The sequence below is a fragment of the Pogoniulus pusillus genome, chromosome 5, assembly GCF_015220805.1.
Source record: "Pogoniulus pusillus isolate bPogPus1 chromosome 5, bPogPus1.pri, whole genome shotgun sequence".
Classification (NCBI taxonomy): Eukaryota; Metazoa; Chordata; class Aves; order Piciformes; family Lybiidae; genus Pogoniulus; species Pogoniulus pusillus.
Window position 1 is genome coordinate 27,124,536 of NC_087268.1, and position 27,822 is coordinate 27,152,357.

Genomic DNA, 27,822 nt, shown 5'->3' on the forward strand with positions numbered 1-27,822 from the left:
ATTTTTTAAAACTAACTGTACTTTTAATAAAGGTTAGAACTTTCCAAAGGCATCTCTGCAATTTGGCTACCATGTCTTACAGTTCCTTTAAAAAATCTCTTTATTTAGTAATGTGGCATGGTAAGTTCCCAGGTATTTGGTGTGTTTTCTTCCCTGCTGGCAGCCAAGGAAACATATACCACCAAGCCTGAACTTTGGAACCCCTTGCTGCTACTGTGTGCTCTGTAACATTGTTCATGTGAATGGATGGACAGAGCCATTGCAGCTCCATCCCCATCTTTGCTGATGTTGATGCACCAGCTGCAATAATATTTCAAGTCAATCCACGATTAGTTAGGGGAAGGTCAGCTATTTCTGACTGGCCTTGCCCGGACAGAGAAACAGAATGAAGCTCTGCCATCAGTGTCTTAAAATAGAAGGCCCTTTTCATCTGTCAGTCTTGAGTCAGCCACATGGAACAAAAATTAGGGGACACAAACCAACTCACAGGGCATTGGGAAGAAGGGCACAGGCAGGAAGAGAAACTTCTTCAGATATGAGTTGTATTCTCCAATCAGCTTTTTAGTCACTTTCCCAATACTTTTATTTGTTTTACTTTTTCTCTTATGTAATTAAGTGTTTCCTTTAGAATAACTTTGATAATGAAACTAAGTGTGGGGATATTTTTTGGCGGCTTCTTTGCAGCTCTGGGGGTTTTGCTGTTTTTGGTGGCATTTGGAACCGATTATTGGCTTCTTGCTACAGAAATAGGAAGATGTTCAAAAGCACCTGAAGATATTGGGGTTAGTATGGACATTTTTATTTGTAACAAGGATTGTACATCTGTAGGTTTCTTCAACGTGTTTCTTTTGCAATAATTTAATCCTGCATGAACTCATTTTCACCTTCTGGAGGCCTACAAACCTGCACCAAAACCTCTTGTAACTGATTGTAATCAACTCTAAAATGGAACTTATCTTTTGTGATACTATTGCAATATGGTATTCTTTCAAATGATGTATAATTGGTAAGATATGCTGTAGTTAACCTGTATTTGAACAGGCTGTGTTTCATTACAATAGTGGTGTTTTTTACCTAAATATCTGATTTCAGTTGTACTTGATACTTTCAGCCATTGAAAAACTGAACATTTATAGCTTCTTGATTTTTAATTTTGTTTTCTTTCCTATTTCCCTCCACCCCATAGGGAGAGAAGGCCACTTTCCATCATGAAGGTTTCTTCTGGAGGTGCTGGTTTAGTGGAAAAGTAGGAGAAAATAATGCCAGCATGTGGAATTTCTGGTATAGTAAGTAAATTTCCTTTTAAATTATCTACAGTAGTTTGTTGTCAGAATTGTTGTGGGGTTTATTGCCATCTCGTGTGATCATGTTTATTACCACTGGTGATCATGTTCTTCAGCTACCCTGACACAAATGCTTGAAAAATCTGTTTGTAATCTATACTGAAGGAAAACCTGGGACAGAGTGATACATGTTTAGCTAACAACTTATGCTAAGAGTGGTATGGCTGTCCTGTTAACCTGAGTTCATTCTTATCAGGACAGCCTCCCTCTTGCCAATTACTGTTAAACAGACTGCATATTTCTGTAATGCAGGGAAAAAGAGCTTAGTGGTTAGGATGGTCCATGAATTTTTGGTCAGAGAGTTTCTCAATCTGGTTCTACAAGTGAATTAAGGAGGACATGGGCAGTTCTACCATGGAAAATGTGTAGGGCATATAACCTCTGTGAGAATTCCTCTACTAGATTGACAGGTGACCTTTTGCAATCTTCCACTATATGCTAGGATTCCAGTAGATCAGAATCCAATCAAAATCTTCCATGAAGAGATCAAGCAACTTTCTTTTCATGTGTTTGACCCTACCTCTGAGTTATAGATCTCCCTGTCCTTATTGCAAGATTTCCACATTCCTTGAGAAAAGCAGGTGCCATCATACAGATTTGACTTCAATAACCCCTATTTTGCTAAATATATTGCTTGGTCTTAGGTGGTCAATGTACTATTCATTTTAGTTAATTTCCCCTTGTTATTTATCTGGAGAATTCTGTGGTCAGGAATCTGAAATTTAGATGTGGTTTAAGCTATAGTCAGCCTTTATCTTTCACAAGGGGAAGAAGGTGATATTTTTATAAGCATTTAATATAAAGGGTGAAATTACCCTTCCCTGGGGATATTGATTCCGTAGACTAAACTCATATTTGTTGAGACTGTAAACTTTCTGAAGATGCTTGATATTTTTCATTGTTCTTTCACAAGAGTGAAAGTAATTTCCTGGTTGTCTTTTTTTTAATTTTGTTGGTGGGACATGCAATAGTGAGGCAGACATAATTATTCCTCATAACAGAAAGACACATATACATATAAAAGCATACGTGTGCGTTGCCTATAAATTGCGGTGTGTATTCAGCAAGGCTACTTTACTGTTCACATAGTACAAATCTCTGTTGCCCTTTAAGGAATATCCTTGGCTGGATGACAAGGTTGGTGCCTCTTACCAAACCAAATCTGCTTCAAGCTGTTGCCTGGGAAAGAACCTGGAATCTTGACCTACAAAATTCCATTTACCCATTTGAAGAACAGGCTTAAAACATTTTATTGTTAAGCCAATAAAATAGTAATCTTTAGCTTTCTTTCACTTCTAGCTAACCAGTCACCTTCTAAGAATTGTACACATGCTTACCTGTCTCCATTTCCCCTTATCCGAGATGAACACAACTCAACCTCCTATGACTCTGCAATCAGTAAGTATTTTTCTGGCTGAAAATGGATACAGTGCCTATAGTTTCAAGCAAACAAATTGGATGCTTCAGTATAGAACAGCCTTATCGCTCCATACAGTTTAATTACTAGAGTTTTGGTCTTTCATACTTCTCGTAATTTTCCAACATGCATATTTAAGCCACTCTTTAGCAGAGCACTTAAATGAATGCTTTGCTTTAAGCGTGATGGCAGAATGGAAGTAATTTCTGAAAAAGAGAGACATTTCCTTTTTAGTGCTTTTTCCTCCAACATAAAAAGTATCTTCCTTAGGCTGAGTGCATTAAATGCGTACTTCTTCTGATGTATTCCAATAAAACTGGTTTGTTGTTTAAATAAATTACCACATGTGGAAATATGTAGCATTTTTACTTTATGAGGAAGGAGGAGAGTGGCCTTGATACTGTCTAAGTTTGTTCCAGTAACTCAGATATACTGAACCAACTGCTGATTCCATCAGCTTCTCTCCATTGAGACCATAGAGAGCTGAGGCACTGAAGTTCCTCTGAACAGTGTGTACTAAACATGAATATTGTAGTCTAAAACTGCATCAATAGGCAGTTTTGGTTTGTGGACTAAACTATTTCTAAATATATGTATATTTTCTATAATAGTTCAGAATACATGCTATGTTAAATGGAGATACTAACACTGAGAAACTAGTGCTGTAACAAAGATCCTTGTATTTATATATGAAGATATATAGTAATTTAAGACTTTATGCTTGAATAATGCCTGGAAAGCTCAGTTTTAACAAATCTTAAAAACTGCTTTAAAATATTGGTCAAATTTAATCAGATCAAGGGCTTTATGCAAGCATATTTGAAGTAAGTCACTTCAAATATACATGACTTTTAAAATAACCTGTGATGTGCAGATGCTGCGTGTCGATGAACTCCCTGACTCATTGACTTAAGTGATCCCCTCGTGTCCTGAGGCTGTAATTAGGTCTTTGCTAACTTTGAAAGGTCTTCAGAATCCAATTTTTTTATGGTGCAGATGTGAAAGAGAAAACAAGTTGGGCTGATAATGGCTCTGTTAATCTATGAAAATTATGAACTGTTTGTCCAGGAAGAATTCAGCATTCACCATTTAGAGATCTAATCTGTAACTTCACATCACATCCACAACAGTTTCTCTTTCCATTTGAAAGTGACAGAGTCATCAGCTGCTAATGATCTCGACAGAGTTTGTATTCCACTATTCACTCATACATTCAAAAAGGATCCTCAAATTGTATTGCATGATTACACAAAAGTGGACAAACAAAGAATAAAGGAAGGAGAAGGAATATCATCAAAAGTTTAATTAATTTTAGTGAATGTTTGCCATAAGAACCACTGCTCAAATATAATTTTCCTATCTATATTTCATATTAGGAGATTAAAAATAGGCAGAACTGTATTATAGATGCTAGCCCAGGTAGAGCATATTCTGAGCCATTCCTGCTATATAAATAGATACAGTTGGATTGCTTTTGAGCTCATTAAAACTGAAAAGAGGTTTTTTATGCCTTCTACTCATTTCCAGCATCCAAGTGAGTTATTTACTAGACTAGGTGTGTTTGTTCAAGAATCTTTCACAACTTCTTATGAAGAAGGTTATATCATCGTCTCTTCTGTTAGTTCAAAACTTGTTTCTTCTTTAGTCTAGTTTGATGGTCCTGCCTGTGAGTTTTGGGAAGCAAATTGTAAAAGTTTCACTGAAACTGCACTTGCTAAATTAAGAAATGATAGAGGGTTGTGCTCCTGTTTCACAGTGGAGGAAATACTTTTCTGTAAAAGCCAGTGCAAAACCCTTGGTTTGATTTCATGAGGAAAAGATCTTCTTAACTATTTGTATAACCAGTTGACACACCTTGCATCTGCTAAACAAAGGGGCAATGCCAAAAAATGAGGTTATTGTTCTTTTTTTAAGCTATGCTACTGTTTCTTAAATACAATATTACTACTTCATTGGCTCTTGGCTTTCTCAAAATACTCACATTTGGGAATGAAAAAAAAAAGAAATCTCCCACACAAGTTTATCACTGCTTTTAGTTAGTCACTCACCTCCATTTTTAATTAGGGGTGGATAAGAAGAAATATTCTGTCATCTGAAAAATACTTAGCTTGCTTTTTTGTGGAAAAATAAACAGCTGAAACTTCATTAAAAAAATCAAACATATGCACAACACATTTTCCTAAACCCTGCTAACTTTCTGTTGACAGAACTGTTAGTTTCTGAGCAAGCAAAGGCACATGACTGCTTTTACAGGCTGTTTGATTTAGGAGACTTTGGGACCTTATCGGAGGAATTAGAATTTAAACTGCAGCCCCTGGTGGTTTGTTGTGGCTTGTCATGTTGCTGTCTAGTTAGAAAGGCTCATTCCAAGATACATTTTCTGAGGAACATAACATCTCCAATGTTTTTTGAGTGCAGTGCCTGGACCAAGTTCTTTGCTAGGTTGGACTGGATGATGTTGGAGGTCTCTTCCAACCTGGTTGATTCTATGATTATGGGGATGCTGTTGGTGGCATAGAAATCAAATCCCTGTCCATGCTGGCAGTACCTGTGAAAACCATAACCCAGCACTGGTAGAAAAAGGACTCTTTGTCTGCCCTCCTCTTGCTCTTAGCAAAAAAACACCACTCTGTGCAGAGGTTTATCCAAACTTAGGACTGTGGTGAGGGTTGTGAAGCAGCTGTGCAGAGCATGAGGGGACAATGTCACTGCTGGTCAACCAGAGGGACCTAGGTGGGAGGGGTGGGGCCAGGTGAACGTCATGAAACTCAATAAGGACACATTCAAGGTTGTGCACTTGGATCAAGACAATCCTCCCTATCAATGCAAGATGGGGGATGATGAGATTGAGAGCAGCTCAGCAGAGGACTTGGGGGTGCTGGCAGGGGAGAAGCTGGACAGGAGGCAGCAATGGGCACTGGCAGGCCAGAGGGTCAATGGCAGCCTGGGCTGCATCCAAAGCAGCATGGCCAGAGATGGAGAGAGGAGATCCTGCCCCTCTGCTGAGCTCTGGGAGACCTCATCTGCAGTGCTGTGTCCAGCTATGGGGCTTGCAATACATGAAGGACCTGAACCTGTTGGAGTGGGTTCAGAAGAGGCCATGAGGATGATCAGAGACTGAAACACCTCTGTTACAAAGGCAGGCTGAGGGAGTTGGGGCTGTTCAGCCTAGAGAAAAGAAGGCTCCAGGGAGACCTTAGAGCAACCTTCCGGTACCTGTAGGGGACCTCCAGGCAGGCTGGGCAGGAGACTGTTTAGAAGGGCCTGTGGTGATAGGACAAGGGGCAATGGTTTGAATCTGGAACAGGGGAGATTTAGGTTGGACATGAGCATGAAGATGGTGAAAGCCTGGAACAGGTTGCCCAGGGATGTGGTGGAGGTCCCACCCCTGGAGACATTCAGGATCAAACTTGATGGGACTCTGAGCAACTTGACCTATTTGGGGATGTCCCTGCTGGCTGCAGGGGAGTTGGACAAGATGACTTCTAGAGGTCCCTTCCAACTCGATCCAATCTGTGATTCTGCGTGTGATTAACTCCTTTGGTTTTACTATCAGTAGGAATTTGGCTCAGAGCTTGTCATGGAGGGTAGCAAAGCTCTTTTGTGGGGCCTTTGCTGTGCATGTTACAGTGTCTCACATTGAAGGCCAAAAGCAGTCGTGAAACCAAAACAATCTTTCCAGTATACATGGGAAGATTCCTCCCTAGGAAGGGTAAAAGGTAAACATAGGCTCTGTTTTGGTTTGGGGGGACCTTGGTTCCCATGTGCGCTCAACACCTGCCAGGGGGCCGATCTCTGGGTGGTCTTACAGGTTGCTTATGGTAAGAATTGTCCAATTGTACAAGTTGATTATAGCTTCGTACCAACCTGTAAAGATAACGTAAAGTCGCCTGAACTGGTTAAGCACACCCCTCTTAAACATTGTAAAATGGTGTGTCTGCTTTGATTGGAAGCCTGCTTCAGCTTCAGCCTGCTCACCTGCTGGCTCGCTCTCACTCCTGCTGCCCCAGCTGAACCTGGCCTGCATCAGGAATGGTGTGGTCAGCAGGAGCAGGGAGGTCCTTCTGCCCCTGTACTCTGCACTGGTTAGACCACACCTTGAGTATTGTGTTCAGTTCTGGGCTCCCCAGTTTAAAAGGGACGTTGAGATGCTTGAGCGTGTCCAGAGAAGGGCGACGAGGCTGGTGAGAGGCCTTGAGCACAGCCCTACGAGGAGAGGCTGAGGGAGCTGGGATTGTTTAGCCTGGAGAAGAGGAGGCTCAGGGGTGACCTTATTGCTGTCTACAACTACCTGAGGGGTGGTTGTGGCCAGGAGGAGGTTGCTCTTTTCTCTCAGGTGGCCAGTGCCAGAACAAGAGGACACAGCCTTAGGCTGCACCAGGGGAAATTTAGGCTCGAGGTGAGGAGAAAGTTCTTCACTGAGAGAGTCATTGGACACTGGAATGGGCTGCCCGGGGAGGTGGTGGAGTCGCCGTCCCTGGGGCTGTTCAAGGCAAGGTTGGACGTGGCACTTGGTGCCATGGTCTAGCCTTGAGCTCTGTGGTAAAGGGTTGGACTTGATGATCTGTGAGGTCTCTTCCAACCCTGATGATACTGATGATGATGATACTATGAATGCTTGCCACGAGACCAGCGGACGCCCGATGCTCTGAAGCCAGGGCTTGCCTGGGCCCGATCCTGCGCAAAGGTTCGGACAGTGCCCTGAACTTCATAAACACTTAGAAACAACTGCTTTGAACAGTGAGTAACCAACAAACTTTTACTTGAAGACTGAGTAACTTCTCAAGACTCAAAGAACTCTTTAAACCGCAGACTCTCTTTATTCGCCATTTTCTGCAATGTTATCTGCGACCTTGGATCAAAAGAATTTACCTGGGTAGTTTAGTTTTGGGGAAGGGGATCTCTGTATTTTAGCAATAAGTCACTTGATATTTACAAGTTAGCCTTGCATGTTTTCCCCATAAATTTCCCCTAAACTGCGTTCCACGACACAGCTTTTCTGGGCCAGAACTCAGACGAGGCTCAATCCATCCTCTCAGCTTATTTATATCTTTTTGTATGTTGGTTTTATGATGTTGGGGGTGATAATTCTCAAAAACCTCACAACACTGAGTATCTTGAAGTTTAGTATTGTCCTACACCTTATGAAGCCTTAGATTTAAGGCTTGGTTCATCCTGCTGTGTAAACCGAGACTAAGCACTGAGCGTCAAGAATTATAGCCTTAGATAGAAATATGCAGAGACAGAAAAGCCTACAGTGATGCTTATGTTAGAAATTTGAATGCATGTTTTAATACCTCAAATTTCTTTTAATCGTTATTGTCAGATGCACGATCAGCTTCAAAGTGTTAGGTGACACTGCTTTCAAATTGCAGCTTGCTGTGTCTTTTAATCACAGAATCACAGAACAGCCTGGGTTGGATGTAACCTCCAAAGATCATCTAGTTCAACCCCTCTGCAGTAAGCAGGGGCATCCTCAACTAGATCAGACTAATCACAGCTATAATGGTTTTGTTCATTCACTGGTTTTGTTGAATATCTTGGTGGAGTGGGGAGGACTTCACCTACCTGCGGTCTAAGATGTGGTCCACAGCTCTGCTAACCATCATTTATAGTTAATGCACTTAAATTTGTAGGACATGTAATTGATCTTTATCTGAAATGGGCATCTGAAGTAACTCAGAGGAAGCCTGACTTTAGTGACTTTCTGTGACGGTGCAGTGGTTTGTAGTGACAGCTATCACAGTGTGCAGGTCTTAAGTAGACTTAGGCAGATTGATTTATATGATAATTCACAAATGTGCAACAAACTACAACCTAGTAATAAGTAACATGAAATTAGCTTATAACAAAGTGCCAGAGTAGTGAGCTCTACCTTATGAAATAACCATATTTATGTAACCGTAATCACACTGATTATCTGGTCAGGCTGTTCTGAAAATGTAATAGTATAGTGTTGGGAACTGGCTGGAAAATGGGGGGCACAAGCCCCTAGGAGTGTGTACAGTCAAGCCTTGGATGTGAGGTCTGAGTATTGAAGCCAGTAAGCTGCAGGGCTGTGTGTGAAGAAGCTCAGAGGAATTTGTCCTTGAGCCTTCTGATAAGCAGCGTCTGTGGGGCTGTGCGCAAAGCAGGAGGGAATTGGGAGGAATATGCAAATTCCAATACTTAGGTGCACTAAAAATGCTTCTGCAGTAACGGCAAGTAGGGAAGATTATGCATATTCGAATATTTAGATGCGCCAAATGATAAGGAAAAGTATCACTTGCATGCTGTATGTGTTTCACACTTTTCACCCTAACTGAAAGTATGTGCTTTGTAACTTGGAGTCTGATGCTCTCAATAAAGAATTGGAGCTTGGATTGCTTAGCTCAAATTGAGCCGTTGCCAGTTCCCATCCCCTTCCACAGTATAGTACTTAAATAATAATGCATTGCTAGCTCAATTAATGCATAGTATCATGTAATGAGATTGCTGAACACTGGCCAGGGGAAGTATAGGCTGGATGTTAGGAGGAAGTTCTTCCCAGAGAGAGTGATTTGCCATTGGAATGGGCTGCCCAGGGAGGTGGTACAGGCACTGTCCCTGGAGGTCTTCAAGAAAAGCCTGGATGAGGCACTTAGTGCCATGGTCTAGTTGACTGGCTAGGGCTGGGGGATAGGTTGGACTGGATGATCTCGGAGGTCTCTTTCAACCTGGTTGATTCTATGATTCTATGACTACCACACTTTTATAGAACTCTTTGCCCATAGGACAATACTAGGCTGTTTTTTGAAAAACTAAGAACTCCTTTCTTGTACAGGTAGTCCTGTTGGCTACAGTGAGATTATTCCTAAGAAAAATAGGTCTAAAATCTAGCACTTAGTCAAGTCATTAATTTCCCCCCTCCCCTAACACCTATATGGCTTTAATTGGAAACAAACAATAGTTCCTTAACAGTTGTAAATTCCCCAGTACCTACTGAAGCTAAATTTGAAGCCATTTAATGGGGCTGTACTGACACATTAGTTTAATACTCTGATTTGTAGCTGCTAATACTCTTTTCCCTGACTATTAATATCTTATTTTGTCCAGCACTGAGCATATTGTTAGATTTGAGGTAATGTCTAATATAGTGTAGAATACATTATGTTTATGGATCTGAAGCAAAATTCTGGTTTAGCAACTGTTAAATCTAATATGATGCGATCAAATTTTCTGGCAGGTTTGTTACTGGGTTGAAGGTGACCTAAAGTAATCTATAAAACCCCAGCAATGAAATCTGAAAATAAAAACTGTATGGTGAAATGTTAAAAGCAATCTATTTCTAAGTAAAAAAATAATGCTGTTATGTTATACAGTGACATCATTGCCATTAGAGACTGTAATACATTTTCTAAGGCAGAACTCCCCAGCCATCAAGCAGTGATAAACTGAGGAGTATTTTAAAAAGCAGTGTATTCATACTGTATTTGTATTTGTTTTACTGTTAAGGTTATTAGAAAGAAGATTACCACTAAAGCATAGTAAAGCTACTGAGTGAAACTGAGAGAAGTTTGGTAAGGTTTACTCCATTGCCAGGAGTGCGTCTCACGCACTGCCATGATTTGTGATCTCATTTACAGATGTTTATCTGCAGAGAAAATACTCCTGATTTAGAGCAGTTCAGATGTTACATTGTGGGTAGCAATACTCTTGTCAACAGCATTTTGATATCTTTTGCATTAAAGACATGTTCTAAACTACAATCCCCAATCGAATCACAGGGAAGGTTCACTTTAGGATGTGTGCTTGTGAGTGAAAATTCAAGGCAGCTTTTCCTGTAGTAATGTTTATGCAGCACTGCACTCACACAAGCTTCAAAAAGTGCATCAGATTTTTGGCACTTAATTCATATTGATGTTCAATATTAGGTGGCTGGTAATTTTTTTGATAGGCCATAGAACATGTATTGGCCAATTGATGAGATTGTAAAACTCTTGAAGTAAGTGTGGCCAACAAAAGACATGGTTTGGTTTCATGAGGTTAATTTTAACATCACGAGTAGTAGATAGGTGTTGCATTATGTCATTAGCTGACATGCTCCCGAATAACCCATTATGGAGCTTTAGAGGTGTGTATGGCCACTGTACCACAAGTGTGACACAATGTAGGTGGCACAGTTGTCTAACTTTGTCAAATATTTGGAGAGTAGGAGAGCCCTGCAGAGGGACCTGGACAGGCTGCATGGGTGGGCAGAGGCCAATGGGATGAGATTTAACAAGGCCAAGTGCAGGGTTCTACACTTTGGCCACAACAACCCCAAGCAGTGCTACAGGCTGGGGACTGAGTAGCTGGAGAGCAGCCAGGAAGAAAGGGACCTGGAGGTACTGGTGGATATTAAGCTGAAGATGAGCCAGCAGTGTGCCCAGGTGGCCAAGAGAGCCAATGCCATCCTGGCCTGCATCAGGAACAGTGTAGCCAGTAGGACAAGGGAGGTTATTCTGCCCCTGTACTCAGCACTGGTCAGGCCACACCTTGACTACTGTGTCCAGTTCTGGGCCCCTCAATTCAAGAGAGATGTTGAGGTGCTGGAATGTGTCCAGAGAAGGGCAACAAAGCTGGTGAAAGGCCTGGAACACAAACCCTATGAGGAGAGGCTGAGGGAGCTGGGGGTGTTTAGCCTGGAGAAGAGGAGGCTCAGGGGTGATCTCATTGCTGTCTACAACCACCTGAAGGGAGGTTGTAGCCAGGTGGGGGGTGGCCTCTTCTGCCAGGCAACCAGCAACAGAACAAGGGGACACAGTCTCAAGTTGTGCCGGGGGAAGTATAGGCTGGATGTTAGGAGGAAGTTCTTGCCAGAGAGAGTGATTGGCATTGGAATGGGCTGCCCAGGGAGGTGGTGAAGTCACTGTCCCTGGAAGTGTTCAAGAAAAGCCTGGATGAGGCACTTAGTGCCATGGTCTAGTTGACTGGATAGGGCTGGATGATCTTGGAGGTCTCTTCCAACCTGGCTGATTCTATGATTAATGCTACAATATATTATTGCTTCTCTTTCATATCCTGCAGTAGTGACATCTTAAAATATGTATCTTTAGTTTCAGTTTGAAATCAATGCTGGATTCTACCATGCTAGAGAAGGGAGCTTTTGATAATTTTTGACCATTTCTCCAAAGTTTGCTCCCATACTCAAAACCAAATACTTCTAGTACTCATATGATGCAGAAGTGTCTAGAGGGACTTAAATTAGGATCTTTAGTGAGAAAAGCAAATAGCAAGTGAAAACTACAGGTCATGCAGTTTTTTAGGAATATACTGCAGCTATAATGTCTCTCTAGTATAGAGGCCAAATGGTGCAGAGCTCAAAGACAAGCATACCGTGTGTTCTCCTGTTTTGCTCTGAGTACTGTTTTATTTTTAGACCTGCCTGTCACTTCCAAGGCAAATGTTGTAACTGGCAAAGGGTTAGCTTACTGAGACAAGTTACAGAACCTTCTGTTTATCACTCCTGGAACACAGAGCAATAGTATCTAAGATTAACACTGCAGATAGGTTTACCTCAGACTCTCTGGTATTGCTTGCACCTTATTTCTTCTGTTGTACAAAATACTTGGAGTAGTGCATCTCTCTGAGGTAGCTAACTCAAACATATCTGTGAAACACCTTGCAGAAGCATGGGTAGTCCTTGTCGTCTGGACCAGACCATGAGCTGTCTTATGAACTGCGTCAGTGAGACTTGAAACAGTGCAACCTTCTGTTAACACTTTGTATAGGTGCACTGAATCACTATTTCTTGAAACAGGCTGCAGGGATCACGGTGTCAGCCCTTTTCATGGAACATAAAGAAGGCTAATTCAAAGCAGCATCTTCTGATGCACTCTCTCTGTCATGGTTCACCTCAGGCTCAGAGCAGCAAAGTCTTTGACTCGAAGAGTAAGTATGTTCTTAGGAAGGTTTAGTTTCAACCATCTCTTTTCTATTCATCTATAGATGCCAGCTAAACTAAATGACAGCAGTATTACTGTATTGTAATTGTGAATTATTAGTCCTGTGGGAACTGATCTTGCACATCTAGGCAGAGAAGATGGGAAATAGGCTCTGAGTGAAAATGGTCTGAGTATGAAATAAATTCTCTTTCTTTATAGAAAAAAACATTGCATTTGAAGTCCCTTTATATTTATGTGTGTGTGTATATATATATATATATACACACACACACATGTATATATATGTAAACTCTAAATGCTCTTAACATGTTTTGTCAGTCCTGTGTCACAAATAATGCAGATTACTTACTGTCTGCATATTAGAAGGGGCAATCTTCTGCTTGAAAAGTCAAATAGTTGAGAGCATTGCAGACTTTTCGCCTTTCAAGTACAGTCTATTTTCTAACTGATGTTTTATGATGGAGTTATCTGGGTAAATAAGTATTAGGATCATCAGAATTTATCCACAGTTCTCTAGAGGCAATAATTATTTCCAGAGAAATAGAATGGAAGCTTATTTCAGGTGATAGCTAGGGTCAAATCAGTATTTTACATCTAATGCATTAAACAGCTATGCCACTAGAGCAGAGAAACAGCTCTTCACTTGTATAGTTAGAGAGGTTCAAACAAATTTTCATCACTTACATGTTTACTCCTTTTGTGTTTTATTTACAGGAATATTTGAACAAATAAAGCTTTTATGATAAAATTTCACTAAGACAGAATTCAAAACTTCCTGTATGAAGGGAAGATAATGAAATTTAGTCCTGATTTTGTAATGCTGGAGAATCTTGTGTCCTCGATTGAGGAAATAGAAACAGTGCTGTGTAACTTAGGTGACACGCTATAATGGTATTGAAGAAAGCTTTTTCAGGATCCATTTTGGCCTATGTGTCCTATTATGTAGCATGACTTTGAAGTACCTTGGGCCATCCATGTAAAAGAGCTGGGTGGTTATAGACTGATTTAGCAGTGTTAGGTTTTAAATGAGGAAGTAATGTCCCATGGACTTGGGGACTGCGATGAAGCTTAGCAAAGTACCCCCATGAGTAAAATAATATGAAATTGCTTCAGAGACCCAAGACTGAAAGATTTGAGAGATTTACCTTTCTAGGTCTCCATTCACTGTCCATTTGCATTAAGTGAATCATTTAACTATGTGTTTAACTTGAAACAGGTGTCTAAATCTCATAAGAGGTAGAGTACTTAGAACAGAACACACACTTAACTACATTGCTGAACCACAGACTTATTACCTAATATTTCTTTTTGTTGTTGTTGTTTATGTGGAAAGAAGACTAGTATTGGATATGAACCAAAACACATTTTTAACCCTTCTTCTAGCTACTTTCAGACACATTCATCCTTCCTCTGCCCAAATCTGCTGATCAGTGTGGTGGAAAATTATGTCTCTGAGTGTCTGCCTGGATTAAAAAGGAATCTATTTACAAAGTGTGTCTAATGTGGTGTGGTGAACATGATCTAGCTAATACATTTACAGGGCTGATAAAAGCAAGATGATGTGTACTTTAACATGAGTTAAACTGATCAAGTTAAAAACTGTAGATTTTTGGAACACATTAGCATGAGCTGATAATGTTTAATGTACCTTCCTATTTCAAATGAAAACAAACCCAAATTATTCCAGAGTCGCTGGCTCTAATAGGCTGTGTGAATTTGAAACTTTCAGGATACGAACCAGTATAATAGTTGCTTGGTTGTGTTTTGCCATAACAGTAAGTAGGTGCTGTCAAATGATAAATGGCAGTTTCTTTTGTGACTCATTTCTCCTGACTTGCCAGCTGGCTTATGTGCTTTCCCTCAGTTGGGTGGAAACGTTTTTCACTGACTGAATTGTCAGTGCTTCAAGATTTTCAGATCTGACGGTGGAGATCTTTGCAACTCATAATTTTACTAATGGGTTGTGTTAATGTACCAATTTTTAAATCCATGGGAGAAATTTATGTCACTCTTGTAGCATTTGTAAAATGATGACTTTGTTAAATGGAAGTGCAATTAGCCAGCTAAAAAAATAATTGTTAGAAAGACTCTTTTGGCCAGAGTATGTCACAAAACTCTCTGCTCATTTATCACCAGCTGCATCCATTAATTCAGCACTGCTTGGCGCTGTCTGACAGGGGTTTCTGAAACACCACATTTTGAATTTAATAAAATAGCAAGAGCTTTAGAACAGGAATAGGCTGGCTTATTTTTTTATCCATAAAACCATATTACATTTTTTGATCTTCCCCTCTCTTCTGCTGTAGATTTCTGCCTATGGAATGTGACTATATCTAAGGAGAATCATCCAGTTGCAGATTGTAGAGAACTTACAGATTTCTATTGGTGATATGGTCTGGGCACTACTATTGCAAAGATACTACATCTCTTTGGTTCTCCCAGACAGTTTTGGTAAAACAATTGTAGCCTGTCAGCCCAATCATTTATGGCAAAGAATCATTACTAGAGCTTTGGTGTACCATTTTCTAAAAAGCATGTACTTGGTCAAGTTGCTATCTTACAAGTCACTGCTAAATATTAAGCAGGTGGATTTAATTTGTGGTAATTTACAGCCTATTTTCCATGATCATCAGATAAAGGCTGGTATTGACATCTAATTTGGTCCACATGATATATAACATATATGCACAGTACAATTAATGTTTCACTTTTTAGTAAAAAAAGTGAAAACAGGAGGGGAAAAGTCTTTCTTAGCCAAATATGTCACTTCTTTAAATGCTAAAAAGTGTTGTCTTCTTTTTTTCTTCCCCCTTCTTGCCTTTCTCCAGTCTATCGAGGATTCTGGACCGTTCTTATGCTCCTGGGAGTGCTCACTATTGTGGTGGCTAGTTTCTTCATCATCTGTGCAGCTCCTTTTGCCAGTCACATTCTGTACAAAGCAGGAGGAGGCTTTTTCATCATTGCTGGTGAGTATAGTGTTTGTTCAGTCAGTTAATGAATAGGGTTTATTCCGTTTTGCTTGACCAAAAATTATATTAATCATGGTTGAAAGAAAAAAGCTTATGCTTCCATCCATTTCTTGTGAAGTGCCTGCCTTGGAGATGATTCTCTCAACAGTTATTTAGTTATGAAGCTATTCTAAAAACTACTTTTGGATTGAGATGAAAAAAAAAATCCCAGACAAATCGTGGAATTACACTGTAATTTCAGACTGCTTTTTATTTATCAGGAAAAAAGAATTCATATTTGTGGATGCTGCCTTGTAGGATTCTCAAGAGCTTTAGCTAAAGAGAGAAGTTTTTTAATCAGCAACGCCAAAGATTATTGTGGTGGCCTTTGAAGAAGTTAGAGGGCAGAGCACATTCACATGACCACTACAGGAGAAATGTTATGGATGTGACTGGAGTACACAAAAATGTTACTACATATGAGTAAGCAGGAGCTCTAAAGTACACAAAAATCATAGAATCATAGAATCATAGAATCAACCAGGTTGGAAGAGACCTCCAAGATCATCCAGTCCAACCTAGCACCCAGCCCTATCCAATCAACTAGACCATGGCACTAAGTGCCTCATCCAGGCTTTTCTTGAAGACCCCCAGGGACGGTGCCTCCACCAACTCCCTGGGCAGCCCATTCCAATGGGAAATCACTCTCTCTGTGAAGAACTTCTTCCTAATATCCAGCCTATACCTACCCCGGCACAACTTGAGACTGTGTCCCCTTGTTCTATTGCTGGTTACCTGGGAGAAGAGGTCACCCCCTACCTGGCTACAATGCCCCTTCAGGTAGTTGTAGACAGTAATAAGATCACCCCTGAGCCTCCTCTTCTCCAGGCTAAACAGGCCCAGCTCCCTCAACCTCTCCTCATAGGATTTGTGCTCCAGGCACAAATGTATGAGTAAGCAGGAGCTCTAAATCTCTGTGAATGAAAGGTAACAACTGAATTCCCTCTTTCCTCATAACCCACATGTACTATGGAGAATGCATCCTCTCAGGATTTGGTTGATATGGGCAGATCTCTGGGACACTCTTCAGTTAACCTTGAAAAGTCTGGGGAGACATCATTCTGGTGTGTGATACACTGCTGTGTAGGGTGTAAATGATAGTACACGCTCAATCACTGGTCTCTTTTGTACAAAGCCTGGGGAGAGACAGCCCTGGGAGAGAAGTATTGTGTTACATTGTAGACCACTCATGTCAGGACCAAAAGGTAGTAGCTTTCTTTCTGCTTCTGTTGCTGACCTGTTGACCCTGCTTATTCGCTTCACCTCACAGCTCTTGATACACAGCTAGTGATCATTAAAGGACCCTCAGTGAATTGTGGAAAGTATTTTATAGTATTTTTGCTGAAAAAACCTCCTGCACGCTTGCATTTGATCCCTTGAGAACTACTCCTCCCACTTCTAAAAAGACACAAAAATTAATTCATAGTCTGTCCGAAATCCTTAGATATTTCAATACTTCTTGTCCCTAATATGCAGGGTAAGAGCCTGTGTGAGTCCTGCTCACACAATTTCAGTCTGTGAAAAACCTCAGCTGTCACTAGAAAGTAGCAGAGGCTGTTAGAGGGAAAGGACACATGAAAGACACCAGGAACCGATGGGCAGAGGTGCAAAGCAATGTGTGTGTTCTCTGCTCTGTGTTGGTTCATCTGCCCTCATTTAGGTAGGGGAAAGTTAGATCCCCGAGTCTGTGCTAGTCTCCCTTGGCTTCTCTAGGATGCCTGCAAGAAGCAGTAACGTTCATTGGCAGTAAAAAGAGTAGATATGTATGAAGTTCTCCCAGCTGGGGATTCATTTAATCCTGAAAGTGTGGCCTAATTGGATCAGATGAATGTGCTGTGGAGGAACCCTACATGTCTCTTTCTTTTACTGAGGGAATCTAGAGAGACTCTTTTTTAGTGTGTGATGTTAAGTGAACGTTATTATCCCAGTGTGTGACCTTGGTCCTGCCTATTTGTCCCTCTCTCCCTTTGTCCCTACAGAGCAGATATTCTTCAAGGGAAATACTGACTTTTTACTCTCTGTGTAGTGTCTTTCAACTTCAGCACTGTTCTCAATCAGGGCTTCAGAGAAGAGTTGTGTTAATTTTACTAATTCTGTTGTTATTGAAAAGCAAAGATATTTGCAAAATCCTGCTATGATTTGGCAAAAAGCTAAGGATGACAGTGGAATAGAGGACTCTGGAACCACTCAGCTTGCACAAGAAATTTTGGCTTGGGTAGTGCCACATGGTTACTGACCAGGCTTTTCTGCATCTACTCATCGTCCCATTGGTAAGACAGAGCTGCTTGAGGAAGGCACTTACTGTAAATATCATTATCCTATCCAACGCTTCAGATCACCCACAACAACATTAAACCAGAATTTGTTGCTCTCAGCTCCTGTTATCAAAGTAAAGGTTTAATGGGAAAATGTGACTTAGGGCACAGCTGAAGTTAGTGTTCTTTTAAGACAGAAACCATTACATTGAACTGAAAAAAAATACTTACCTGTGTGTATAAATATATATATTTATGTAATGTTTTGAAAGGGCTTGGATGCTGTCTTATCACAAAGTTCAAGTAGCTGTTACACTAAAGAGAATAGGAGACCTCTGAGAAATAAGTTAGACAAGGTGGTTGTCCTGTGGAAGTTATTTTTCTACTTAAATATCCTTAAAGAAAATGGTTGGATGAAGCTAGTTTAGTACCTGTATTGGACTGAAGTACCTGCATCCTTTTGCAGTCTTTACTGACAAATTAGGTGGCAGATTAAACTGCTGCCTCAACTGAAAAGAACAGCTTGTACATGGTCTGCTGTGCCTCTTAGCATTCAGAAAACAGCAGAAAATATTACTAGGTAGACTTGCCAGACTGGGAGGGTTTTGAAGAAGCTTGAACAGAGATCCTGAGTGACACAGAAAGAATTTAGGTCGGAAAGGACCTCTTGTGGCAAGCAAGGTCTGTTCTCCCATTCAAAGCAGGACTAGTTTCAAAATCAGATCAAGCAAATGGGAACCTTATCCACATGAGTTTTTTAAATCTCCAATAACTGATGTTCCACAGCAGCTTTGAGCACTTACCTCAGTCTGACCACCTTAATTTTGAAACATGTGAGGTTTTCCCTTATATTTACCGGAAACTGTTCTTGCTTGTGACCATTGCATCTCATCCTTTCAGCATGCAGGTCCCTAAAGAGTCCACCCCCATCTTCTCTATAATTCCATTTAGGAAGATGAAGACTATTTTCTTTTCAGACTAAACTCTCCAATTAATTCAGTCTCTTCTTACCCTCTGTCACCTCAGCTTGTCAGCATTTCACTTTCATCAGAGGGCCTCAAACTGGACACAGTTTTCTTGATACAGTGTCACAAGTTCTGAGTAAAAGGAAAAAATAGTAATTTTAAACCTGGTGACAGTGTTCTTGCTAAGGCAACTCTTTATGGGGTTAACCTTCATTTATACCAGATCTGTTTGAATTTTTGCACACTGAGAGGGGCCATTCTTGTACTTTAAGGAAGCTGTCTATGAGGAACAAGCAGTACTTTTGAGCCCACTTTCAAGGCATCTTTTGTCCTTCAGGGCAGCCTTCTTTGGGATTCTACCTACCAGTTTCCTGAACAGGTGGAAATCTGTTCTCCTGAAGTTCTGGGTCTTTAATTTCCTACTCACCGTCGATATTCCTCCTAGCATACTAAACTCTGCTATTCCATGACTTTATAATGACAAATTGACCAGTTTTATCTTCTTTGTGAATAGCAGGTCCAGCAAACCTCTTCCATTACCTGGCCTGTTCCACACCTGTTTCAAAATGTTACCTTTGATGTGGTCCAGCTATCTGCCTCCTGGGTTGCTTGCTCTCTGCAGTGCTACCCTTCTGGAAGATACTGGGGTGGCTGAGTCCCTTGTGACAACTAGAAATCATAACAACTATTTTTCCAGTCCACTTCCTTTTTTGGATTGGGTGGCCTTTAGCAGGTGCCCACCACGACCACACCCTTTTTACTCACCTTGTTGATCTTAACAGACAAGCTCCTGTTACTTAGAATATCTGTTTATTCAAAGCATTTCTTGCAGGCTGTAGCATCCCACCCACATTAACTGACTGTTTTTAAAGAGTCTACATCTCCCCAGCAAAGCATTCCAGTCACACAGGCTGTCTCACCATGTCTGCAGATGCAGTGGCATCATCCATCATCCAGTGACAGCATGAGCTTGAATTCCTGCTGTGTTATTACAACAGTAGTTCATTTATGTACATGCAATTGAGATGGGCTTTCAATTGTGCTGCTTTCTTAGTGAAGTGTGCAAGCCTCCCTCATTGTTCAGTCTCTGTGCCCTCCATTCTCTTCACTCTGCTTATCTGGAGGCTTTGACATCCATCTGCCAATGGTCCTTGCTTGCATCTTTTCTCACAGGGTTACTGAGCTTGTTGCTCTTTCCCTGCCTTGTCTGACAGATCTCACCTCTCCCCAGCAGTTCTCATATCTCAGAGAGGTCCCATGGCCACAGAAGCCAAAGTGCTTGCAGTACTAGGTACAAAGCTAGGAGCTGATGCACAGTGTATACCAGCTTTGTACAGCTTTTATCCTTTGGGCAGCAGTTTTGAGACTGTCATCATGTGGGCCCCATGCACTTATCTCTCACCCTCACAGCCCTGTGATTGCCCACTCAAAGTTGCTCTGTAGGCATCACTGATGCCCATATTGATGAACTGCAAAGGGCGTCCAAGGCCCAAAGGAACCTCAGAAGCTTCTCCACAGTGTTGTGTACCTGAGGCCCAGAAAAGCATCAAATCTACCCTATCAGAGCAATTCTGATGTTTGGTCTGTGGCAGTCACAGACCTACTTTTTCTTCATCCTGATCTTCAATGAAGGCTATTTCTCTTACCAAGTGGTTCACCTGAGGTGCCACAAGTGGAAAGGCATGCATCTTTGTAACCATATTAACTACCTGAGGCTGCAAATGAAACTACAGATGCTATACCTGTGGGGAGAAGTGCATGTCATTTCAAGGATACCAGTCAGTGACCTCAACCCTGTCTTTGCAGCCTCACTTTTGTATATACCAGAGGACTGACCAATAGTGCAGATTATACGAAGCCTTACACTAGCTTCAAAGATAATAGGAAAAGAAGAAAAAGGTGCCTTAAAATAGTAATGTAGAGCAACCATCAGTAATTACCTTGGGCTGTTCCTGCCTGGGAGGTAGTAAAAAGTGTCCTTTTTTTACTGCTGTCAAACAGGCAAGCCCCTAGGATGCATTAGAGATGCCCCCAGAGCATTACAGAACCACACCCTGGTGAAGAAGCAAGATTAGAAGTACAAGTCTAACTTCTATTTTCTGTCGAAAGAGTGAAAAAACCCTGATATTTTAATTCTGGCTCCTAGATGAGGACAAAAATCTGTCTGCAGAGATACATGCCAGCTCCCAGAACTCTTAAGTGGGATCCTTTGCATATACTTCAGAGCGGAATGTCAGACGTACTTTTAAAACAAAGGTCACAAGAGGCCAAGGTAGAATCTGTAATAAAGACAGGGACACAAAAATAAAATTAAGATAAAATTCTCTCTCTCTCCACACACACACACACAAGTTTTCCTCAAGTGAGACAAAGAGTTCTAAACTTTAGGCACAAGTGAAAGGCTCACATCATTCTTTCCAGCACCTGTTGTCTTCATGTCTGCATAGTAAAAGATTCATGCCATAAACAGCCATTCACAATTGACAAGTGAAAGGCATTTCTACGTGGGAAGAATAAGTACTAAAGGCCAGCGAACTGCTTCTGGAATTCATAGACATTTCTAAAGGTTCTGTATTCTTTCTCCTTTGCAATATGCACAAGTATTTGTTTGAAAGAAATTCAAAGGAATAAATGCAAAAGACAGAAAAGAGTGACCTCAGAGAAGTCCATGTCTTATCGCATTGCACAGGGCTATGTAGCAAATGTGTGTTCGTAAAACAAAAACAACCAAAAAAAAGAAAGAAAAGAAAAGGCAAAAAGAAAAAAAAAATCAGGAAAAAAAAGAGGAGGAGGGAAGCATTTATTTGTCTTAATCTCTCTCAGACATACTTAATGTTCTAGGAATAATTTCCCCCATCATTCCTGATTCATGCAACTGCTGTTCTGTTTTATATTCACTGAAAGGCAAGGGCAAATAGACACCCACACACTACCTAAAAGTTCTAAATGCTGAAAATGCAGAAATCCATTCTAACACACATTGTTCCTAAAAATATTTGCTTCATAAAATTGTGGAGGGTTGGGTTTTTTTTTTCAATCTTGGTAATTTTGCCTTGGAGCTTGACTAAGGGAGTTCATGATATACACAATGGATAGTGCAAGACTGCAGAAACAGATCTCCCAAAATAAATATGTATTCAGTAAACTTCCGAGTGCTTAACTCACATTAAATCATAGCTCTGTGAAAATTAGACAAAGAGGCACTAATGAATAAAATGCTGTTCGAGGCAACAGTACCTGGTCAGTTTTTGCTTAGCCTGATTCAACTTTTCAAACCATTTCTTGAACAAGCCAATATTCCTGCTAATTAGCTTCCATTAGCAAATAGTGAGAACTCTTAAATACTCCTTTAGTGTCTTAATTAATGAAGAGGGTTTACATATTGTCCTCTTTTTTCCTTCTTCTGTTTTAAAGAAGGACATTTATCTCTGCTTGACATACATTTCTTCAGCAAATTTCCATACCCAACAATTTGCCACACACAGGTATTAACAGCTTGCTTTCCTGAAGTTGTTTTACCACTGGCAGGACTGCCTCACTACTCTGTGCCTATATGGTGCTGGCTGTAGTTTAACCACCTAGAAGGTATTGCTTTGGACTGCCCAAAGAGCAGTGGGTGCCCATTTCAAGATTAAAACGTGCCCAAAGAACAGTGGGTGCCCATTTCAAGATTAAAACACCTGTTATGGAGTCTTGTTTTAATGGCAGATGCTTCTAACTGACTAAAGTTACTTAGCTTTGTGTCTGCCTGGGGTGCCAGAGGTCATTCCAGTTTTGCAAAATCTGGTTATAATTACCTGCTGCTACCATGCCAGAACTTACAGCAGTACTTTTTGTGATTATTATTGTTTTGGACTGAGTTTGCCCTGATGAAGACAATAAATAGAAGACTGCAGACAGAATCACAGAATCACAGATCTTTAGTGGTTAGAAAGGACCTTCAGAGATCATTGAGTCAAATCCCCCTGCCAAAACAGGATCATCTAAGGTAATCTGCACAGGAATGCATCCAGCTGGGTTTTGAAAATCCCCAGAAATGGAGACTCCACAACCTCTCTGGGCAGCCTGTTCCAGTGCTCTGTCACCCTCACTGTAAAGAAGTTTCTCCTCATGTTGAGAAGAGAGTGCTCCAGTTTGTACACATTTCTTCTTGTCTTATCACTGTGGACCACCAAAATGAGATTGGCCTCATCCACTTGACACCCACCTCTCAGATATTTATACACATTTATGAGATCTCCTTTCAGTCTTCTCAAGGCTAAACAGCCCCAGGTCTCTCAGTCTTTCTTCATAGAAGAGATGCTCAAGTCCCTTAATAATCTTCAGGGATCTCCACTGGAGTCTCTCCAGCAGGTCTCTGTCTCTCTTGAACTGGGGAGCCCAAAACTGGGCACATTATTCCAGATGTGGTCTCACCAGGGCAGAGTAGAGGGGGAGAAGAACCTCCCTAGACCTGCTGCACACACTTTTCTTAATGCACCCCAGGATGCCATTGGCTCTCTTGGCCAGAAGGACACGTTTCTGGCCCACAGAGAACTTGCTGTCTATCAGGACTCCAAGGTCTTTCTCTGTGGAGCTGCTCTCTAGCAGAGCAGTCCCCAGCCTGCACTGGTGGATTGAAAACTGTCTCAACAGCAGAGTTCAGAGGGCTCATCAGTGGCATAGAGTCAACCTGGAGGTCTATGGCCAGTGGTGTTCCCCAGGGATCAGTGATGGGTCCAGTTTTGTTCAATATCTTTATCACTGACCTGGATGAGGGCATTAAGTGTACCTTCAGCAAGTTCACTTATGATGCAAAACTAAGGGGGAGGTGGCCAACAGTCTGCCAGGTTGTGCTGCCATCCAATGAGATCTGGACAGGCTGGAGTGCTGGACAAAGGCTAACCACATGAACTTTCCTGTGAGGATGTTATGGGAGACGTTTGAAAATGCATAGCCACAGCCATCTGAGAAGGCAAATTCCAACATACATATGGATTTTTCCATATTATTAATGTGTCATTCAAAATCTTTGAGCTGTAATTTTTTTTTTTTTGGTTGAAGTTTTGAAACCTTGAACAAATCTCCATGTCTCCAATAACTCTTCTGAATTTGGCCCTGAATCTTTCTTACATTTTACATCAAAACCTGCTAGCTCTGTTTGGTTTTAATTTTTATGCTGCCTACATTATGTGTTATCATTAGATGTTCTTCTGCCCAATTTGACTTGTATTTGGAGAGTCTTCAGTTTAATTTCTCTTTCTTTATGTCTGGCCCTAAGGTGATCCTTCTCTGTGTTTCACTGGTTTTATATTTAATACAAGTGCAGTGCTAAATTTCATGAAAATTGAATTTTACTTAGGTGAAATACTTTCAAAATTGAATTTATGTCTTTTAGAGTTGAGTGTTGGCTTTTTTCCCCAGTTTTGTTAGGAATTTGAACCCTAGTGAAAAATGTAATCTTGGAAGTGTAGTTCACAGACGGGAAATGTGTCTGCCTCCTTTATTTAGTTTTTCTACTTTCTTTCAGCTTCATAAAAATTGCAGATCCTTTGGGCTTTTAAGTCAGGTTTTGGTTATTTCTCAGGTTAACTACTTCTGCTCATTTTATGATGTGCTTCAAAAAGCACTGACTTGTGAGCTCTCACCTGTCAGAAGTCCAGGATGTCCAGAATGCAAAGCTATTACATTTTGACCATAAAGCACCAACAAGAATGTCAGCAGATCACCAATTTAAACTGCTGCAGTTAACCTGTCTCATTTTTTCTGTAGTCAGTGAGGGACTGATAAGAGTTGCTCCCTGGTAAGTGGATAGGAAGGGCAGGGAAGTGAGATGGTGAGGTAATGTCTCAAGGTAGGGATGTGGAAAAGTAACCATGAAAGGTTATCAGGACAGGTGGATCTGGAGGCATATGCCTGTCTGTGAATGCTTATGAAGTTAATTTGTGGGTTTTGCCACAAGTGTCACATTTGTTCAAGATTGCATTGCAAGTATTTAGGAGGCTGGAGAAGAGACCACGAATACCTTTGACTTATCCTCTGTGGCTTTGCAGACTATAAAGTCAAGTTCAGCAATAAGTGTTCCCAGGAATATGCACTGGCTGGTGGCTTTAATGGGGCACCTACAAAACCTGTGGTAAGAACAGGATAGGGTGGTGTCTCACAAATATTTTAATGTTGGACTAGATAGTCTTACTACTTTAACTGTGGCATGACAGCTGGAGCTCAGGGAGCAAGTGGGTACAGGCTGAAGCATGCAAAAAATTCATCGTCAGTTTTCCAGCAAATCTGCTGGAGCATCTGTGCTGCAGGCTTGCATTTCTCAAGTGTCCACATTGCTCTAAAGTGAAAGGAAATATTAGGAATGCAACTGATACTTTCTTCTTATATCTCCTTCTGGTGTATAGTAACAAAGAGGTGAACAAAGTTTGTGAGGACATGTGGTCCCATTACTGTCACATGTAAACAATCCAAAGGCCTCCAAAGGCCACTCAGAGGAGGGGTTGGGAAAAGGCTGTGAATTCTGTGATGGATTAATTCCAGGAAATTGTTGTATCCAATCTAAGGCTAATACTAATAGTCTGCTTCATAGGTATTAGTTCATTATTGTTGAGCTTTGTTCCTATATGTGGAGAATTTCATACTAAATACATCTGAATTTGCCTGCAAAATTCTGGAGTGGAACACTCTGAAGTTAGTATGTTTCAAACAAAGCCCTTTTCATAATTGAAAAAGTAAATGCAGAAAAGTGAAGACTATCAAAAAGATTTCTCATTTCTTTCCCCTTTTTGTATCTCATTCAAAAGACTGTGGTAAAAATAGTGTGAGAGTTTGAGAAGCAGAAGTGGATTTTTTTTTCCAATCATTCTCATCCCCCCCTTCATCAAAATGCTAGAAATATCTGCCTCCATCCCAATCAAAATGGTAAATATCTGCCTGAATTTTATCCATAAACAAACCTGTGTTTCAGTCTGCCTACCAAACCCAGATGTATTGTTTGTCATGGGAGCATGCCTTTCAAGGCAAATTAGAAGCAAGATGGAGACACTGCTTGTTAGATGAAGCCAAAGGCAAAAAATATGCACTGGTGGCTGACTTGCCTTGCAGACAGGGTCTCAAGTGTGGATGGGTTTCTAGGTATTACAGTAAGTGCACCCAGCATTTGTCTGTATTGTTAAAACCTGTTGTTTCTTTTCTAGGTGTCTTGTTTTCCCTGGTAGTCGTGATGTATGTCATCTGGGTCCAGGCAATGGCTGATCTGGAAAACTACACAAACATGAAAAAAATGGATTGCCCAGACTTTGCTGTTTATGTACATTATGGCTGGTCTTTTATGCTGGCTCCTGTAGGAGTACTTTTTGCTTTATTAGCAGGAATGCTGTTCCTGTTGGTAGGGCGTGCTATCTATTTACACTCAGACTAGTTCTGCACTGCTGAAAGGAATGCAGGAATCCCAGCGAAACTTCATCACAACTTGTAAACTGGTATGCAGTTTTATACATTATTACCATTGTGGCAGTCCTGAGTGTGCAGGAAGACTTCTGGAAGTTTTTCTGTTAATTGTTTAAGAGTAAAGGACACAAAGCTCGACACGGGAAGAAACCACCTTTAGGCTCAGCATCTTGGCTTTAACTCTTTAGCAAGTAGACATGTGGTTCTCTATATTGTAGTATTAGCAGCATTTCTGCAATTTTGCAAACAGAGGAAGGAAAAAATTGCCTACAACCACAAGCCCAACATGAAATGGGCCAAATCAACATTTTGTACATTTGTCTTTTAACATTTACTTTGTGCTTCCGCTTGTGGAGAATGCTGCAAGGTAGAGGAGAAAGCAAACATTCAAGTGCAGTAATTCAGTCTACCTCCTGTCCTGTTTTCCACCACTCGCCTTAGCTCTAGCACAAGCAAACTTGTCTGCACTTTATAAAAATAGAGTGCAGTTGTTCATGTAGCATCCATGGGAAGAGGACAAGAGAGGAGACAATTGCCATGAACAGCGACCTGGTGCTAGTCTGTACACATGTAAAAGCTTAACTGTTTCTCTTTTCTGTGTGTGTTTGAAAGCTGTATACTTCTGTATTCTGAAATCCATGTTTGTTGCATGATTCTATAATCCAAAATGCTGTAGTTGTAATCACTAGCTGAAGTTGTGCCAAAATTGTACTTTGAATTGCATCATTAATATTTTAATCAAGTTTTAAGCTTACTCTTTTTTTTTTTTTTAATGAAGTAATTGGCTCCTCCAGCAAACATTTTCTTTTCTGGATGTGTAAAACTACATTTTTTTTTTTTATTTAAAAGGGTCTGTTATGAAGACAATATCTAGGACATGAAAATGTATGGTTGTTTTATGTAGCCTTCTCTTTCCCAAATATTAAAAGTCTTCATTGTAGACCAGATGCAAGTTTTCTGCTAGTCATCCCAAGGAAAGCAATGAGCTTAGCTGAGACATCAGGAAAGGTGAATTTGGTTCTGTATGGTAGGAGTGGCTGTGTTTGTGTGTGTGTGTGTGTGCACACACATATGTGTGGAAGGTGGGGTGAGGATGGGACTGTATGCATGGTATGGAAAATATGGGGCGGAGTTTCAACAATCAGGAAACTTTATCTGGCATTGGGCCCAAGTTGAAATTAAATCCATCTGCAACTGTGTTGGTTTTCACTTTGTAACTCAATGCAGAATGGTTTGGGACTGCTGAGGGAAAGTAAAGACTGCATGTTAATTTCTTCTTGTTCATAATGCTTAATTCCACAGCTGTTATGAATACTAAAAGCATCACTAAAAGGCAGGGAATAAGTGCCCACCTAGGAGATGTGGCAGGCCAGATTGGATGTTGCTTCCATTTTGGGAGTTTTTGTGACTGGGAGCTTTCCAGCCTTCCCTGATACTAACTTATTTTTCCATTGTCAAGATTAGCTTTATGCATTATAGAGCAGGAATATAACAAGGA

General features: G+C 40.8%; 1 protein-coding gene across 1 annotated transcript; it reads left to right on the forward strand.

The window, feature by feature from the left end:
• The first annotated feature begins 641 nt into the window (after positions 1-641).
• On the forward strand, positions 642-26,295 carry TMEM182 (transmembrane protein 182). The gene is made up of 5 exons (XM_064144026.1): positions 642-782; positions 1,187-1,286; positions 2,643-2,741; positions 15,494-15,631; positions 26,072-26,295. The coding sequence occupies exons 1-5, from the start codon at positions 642-644 to the stop codon at positions 26,293-26,295; spliced, it is 702 nt and encodes a 233-aa protein (XP_064000096.1).
• Positions 26,296-27,822: the final 1,527 nt, after the last annotated feature.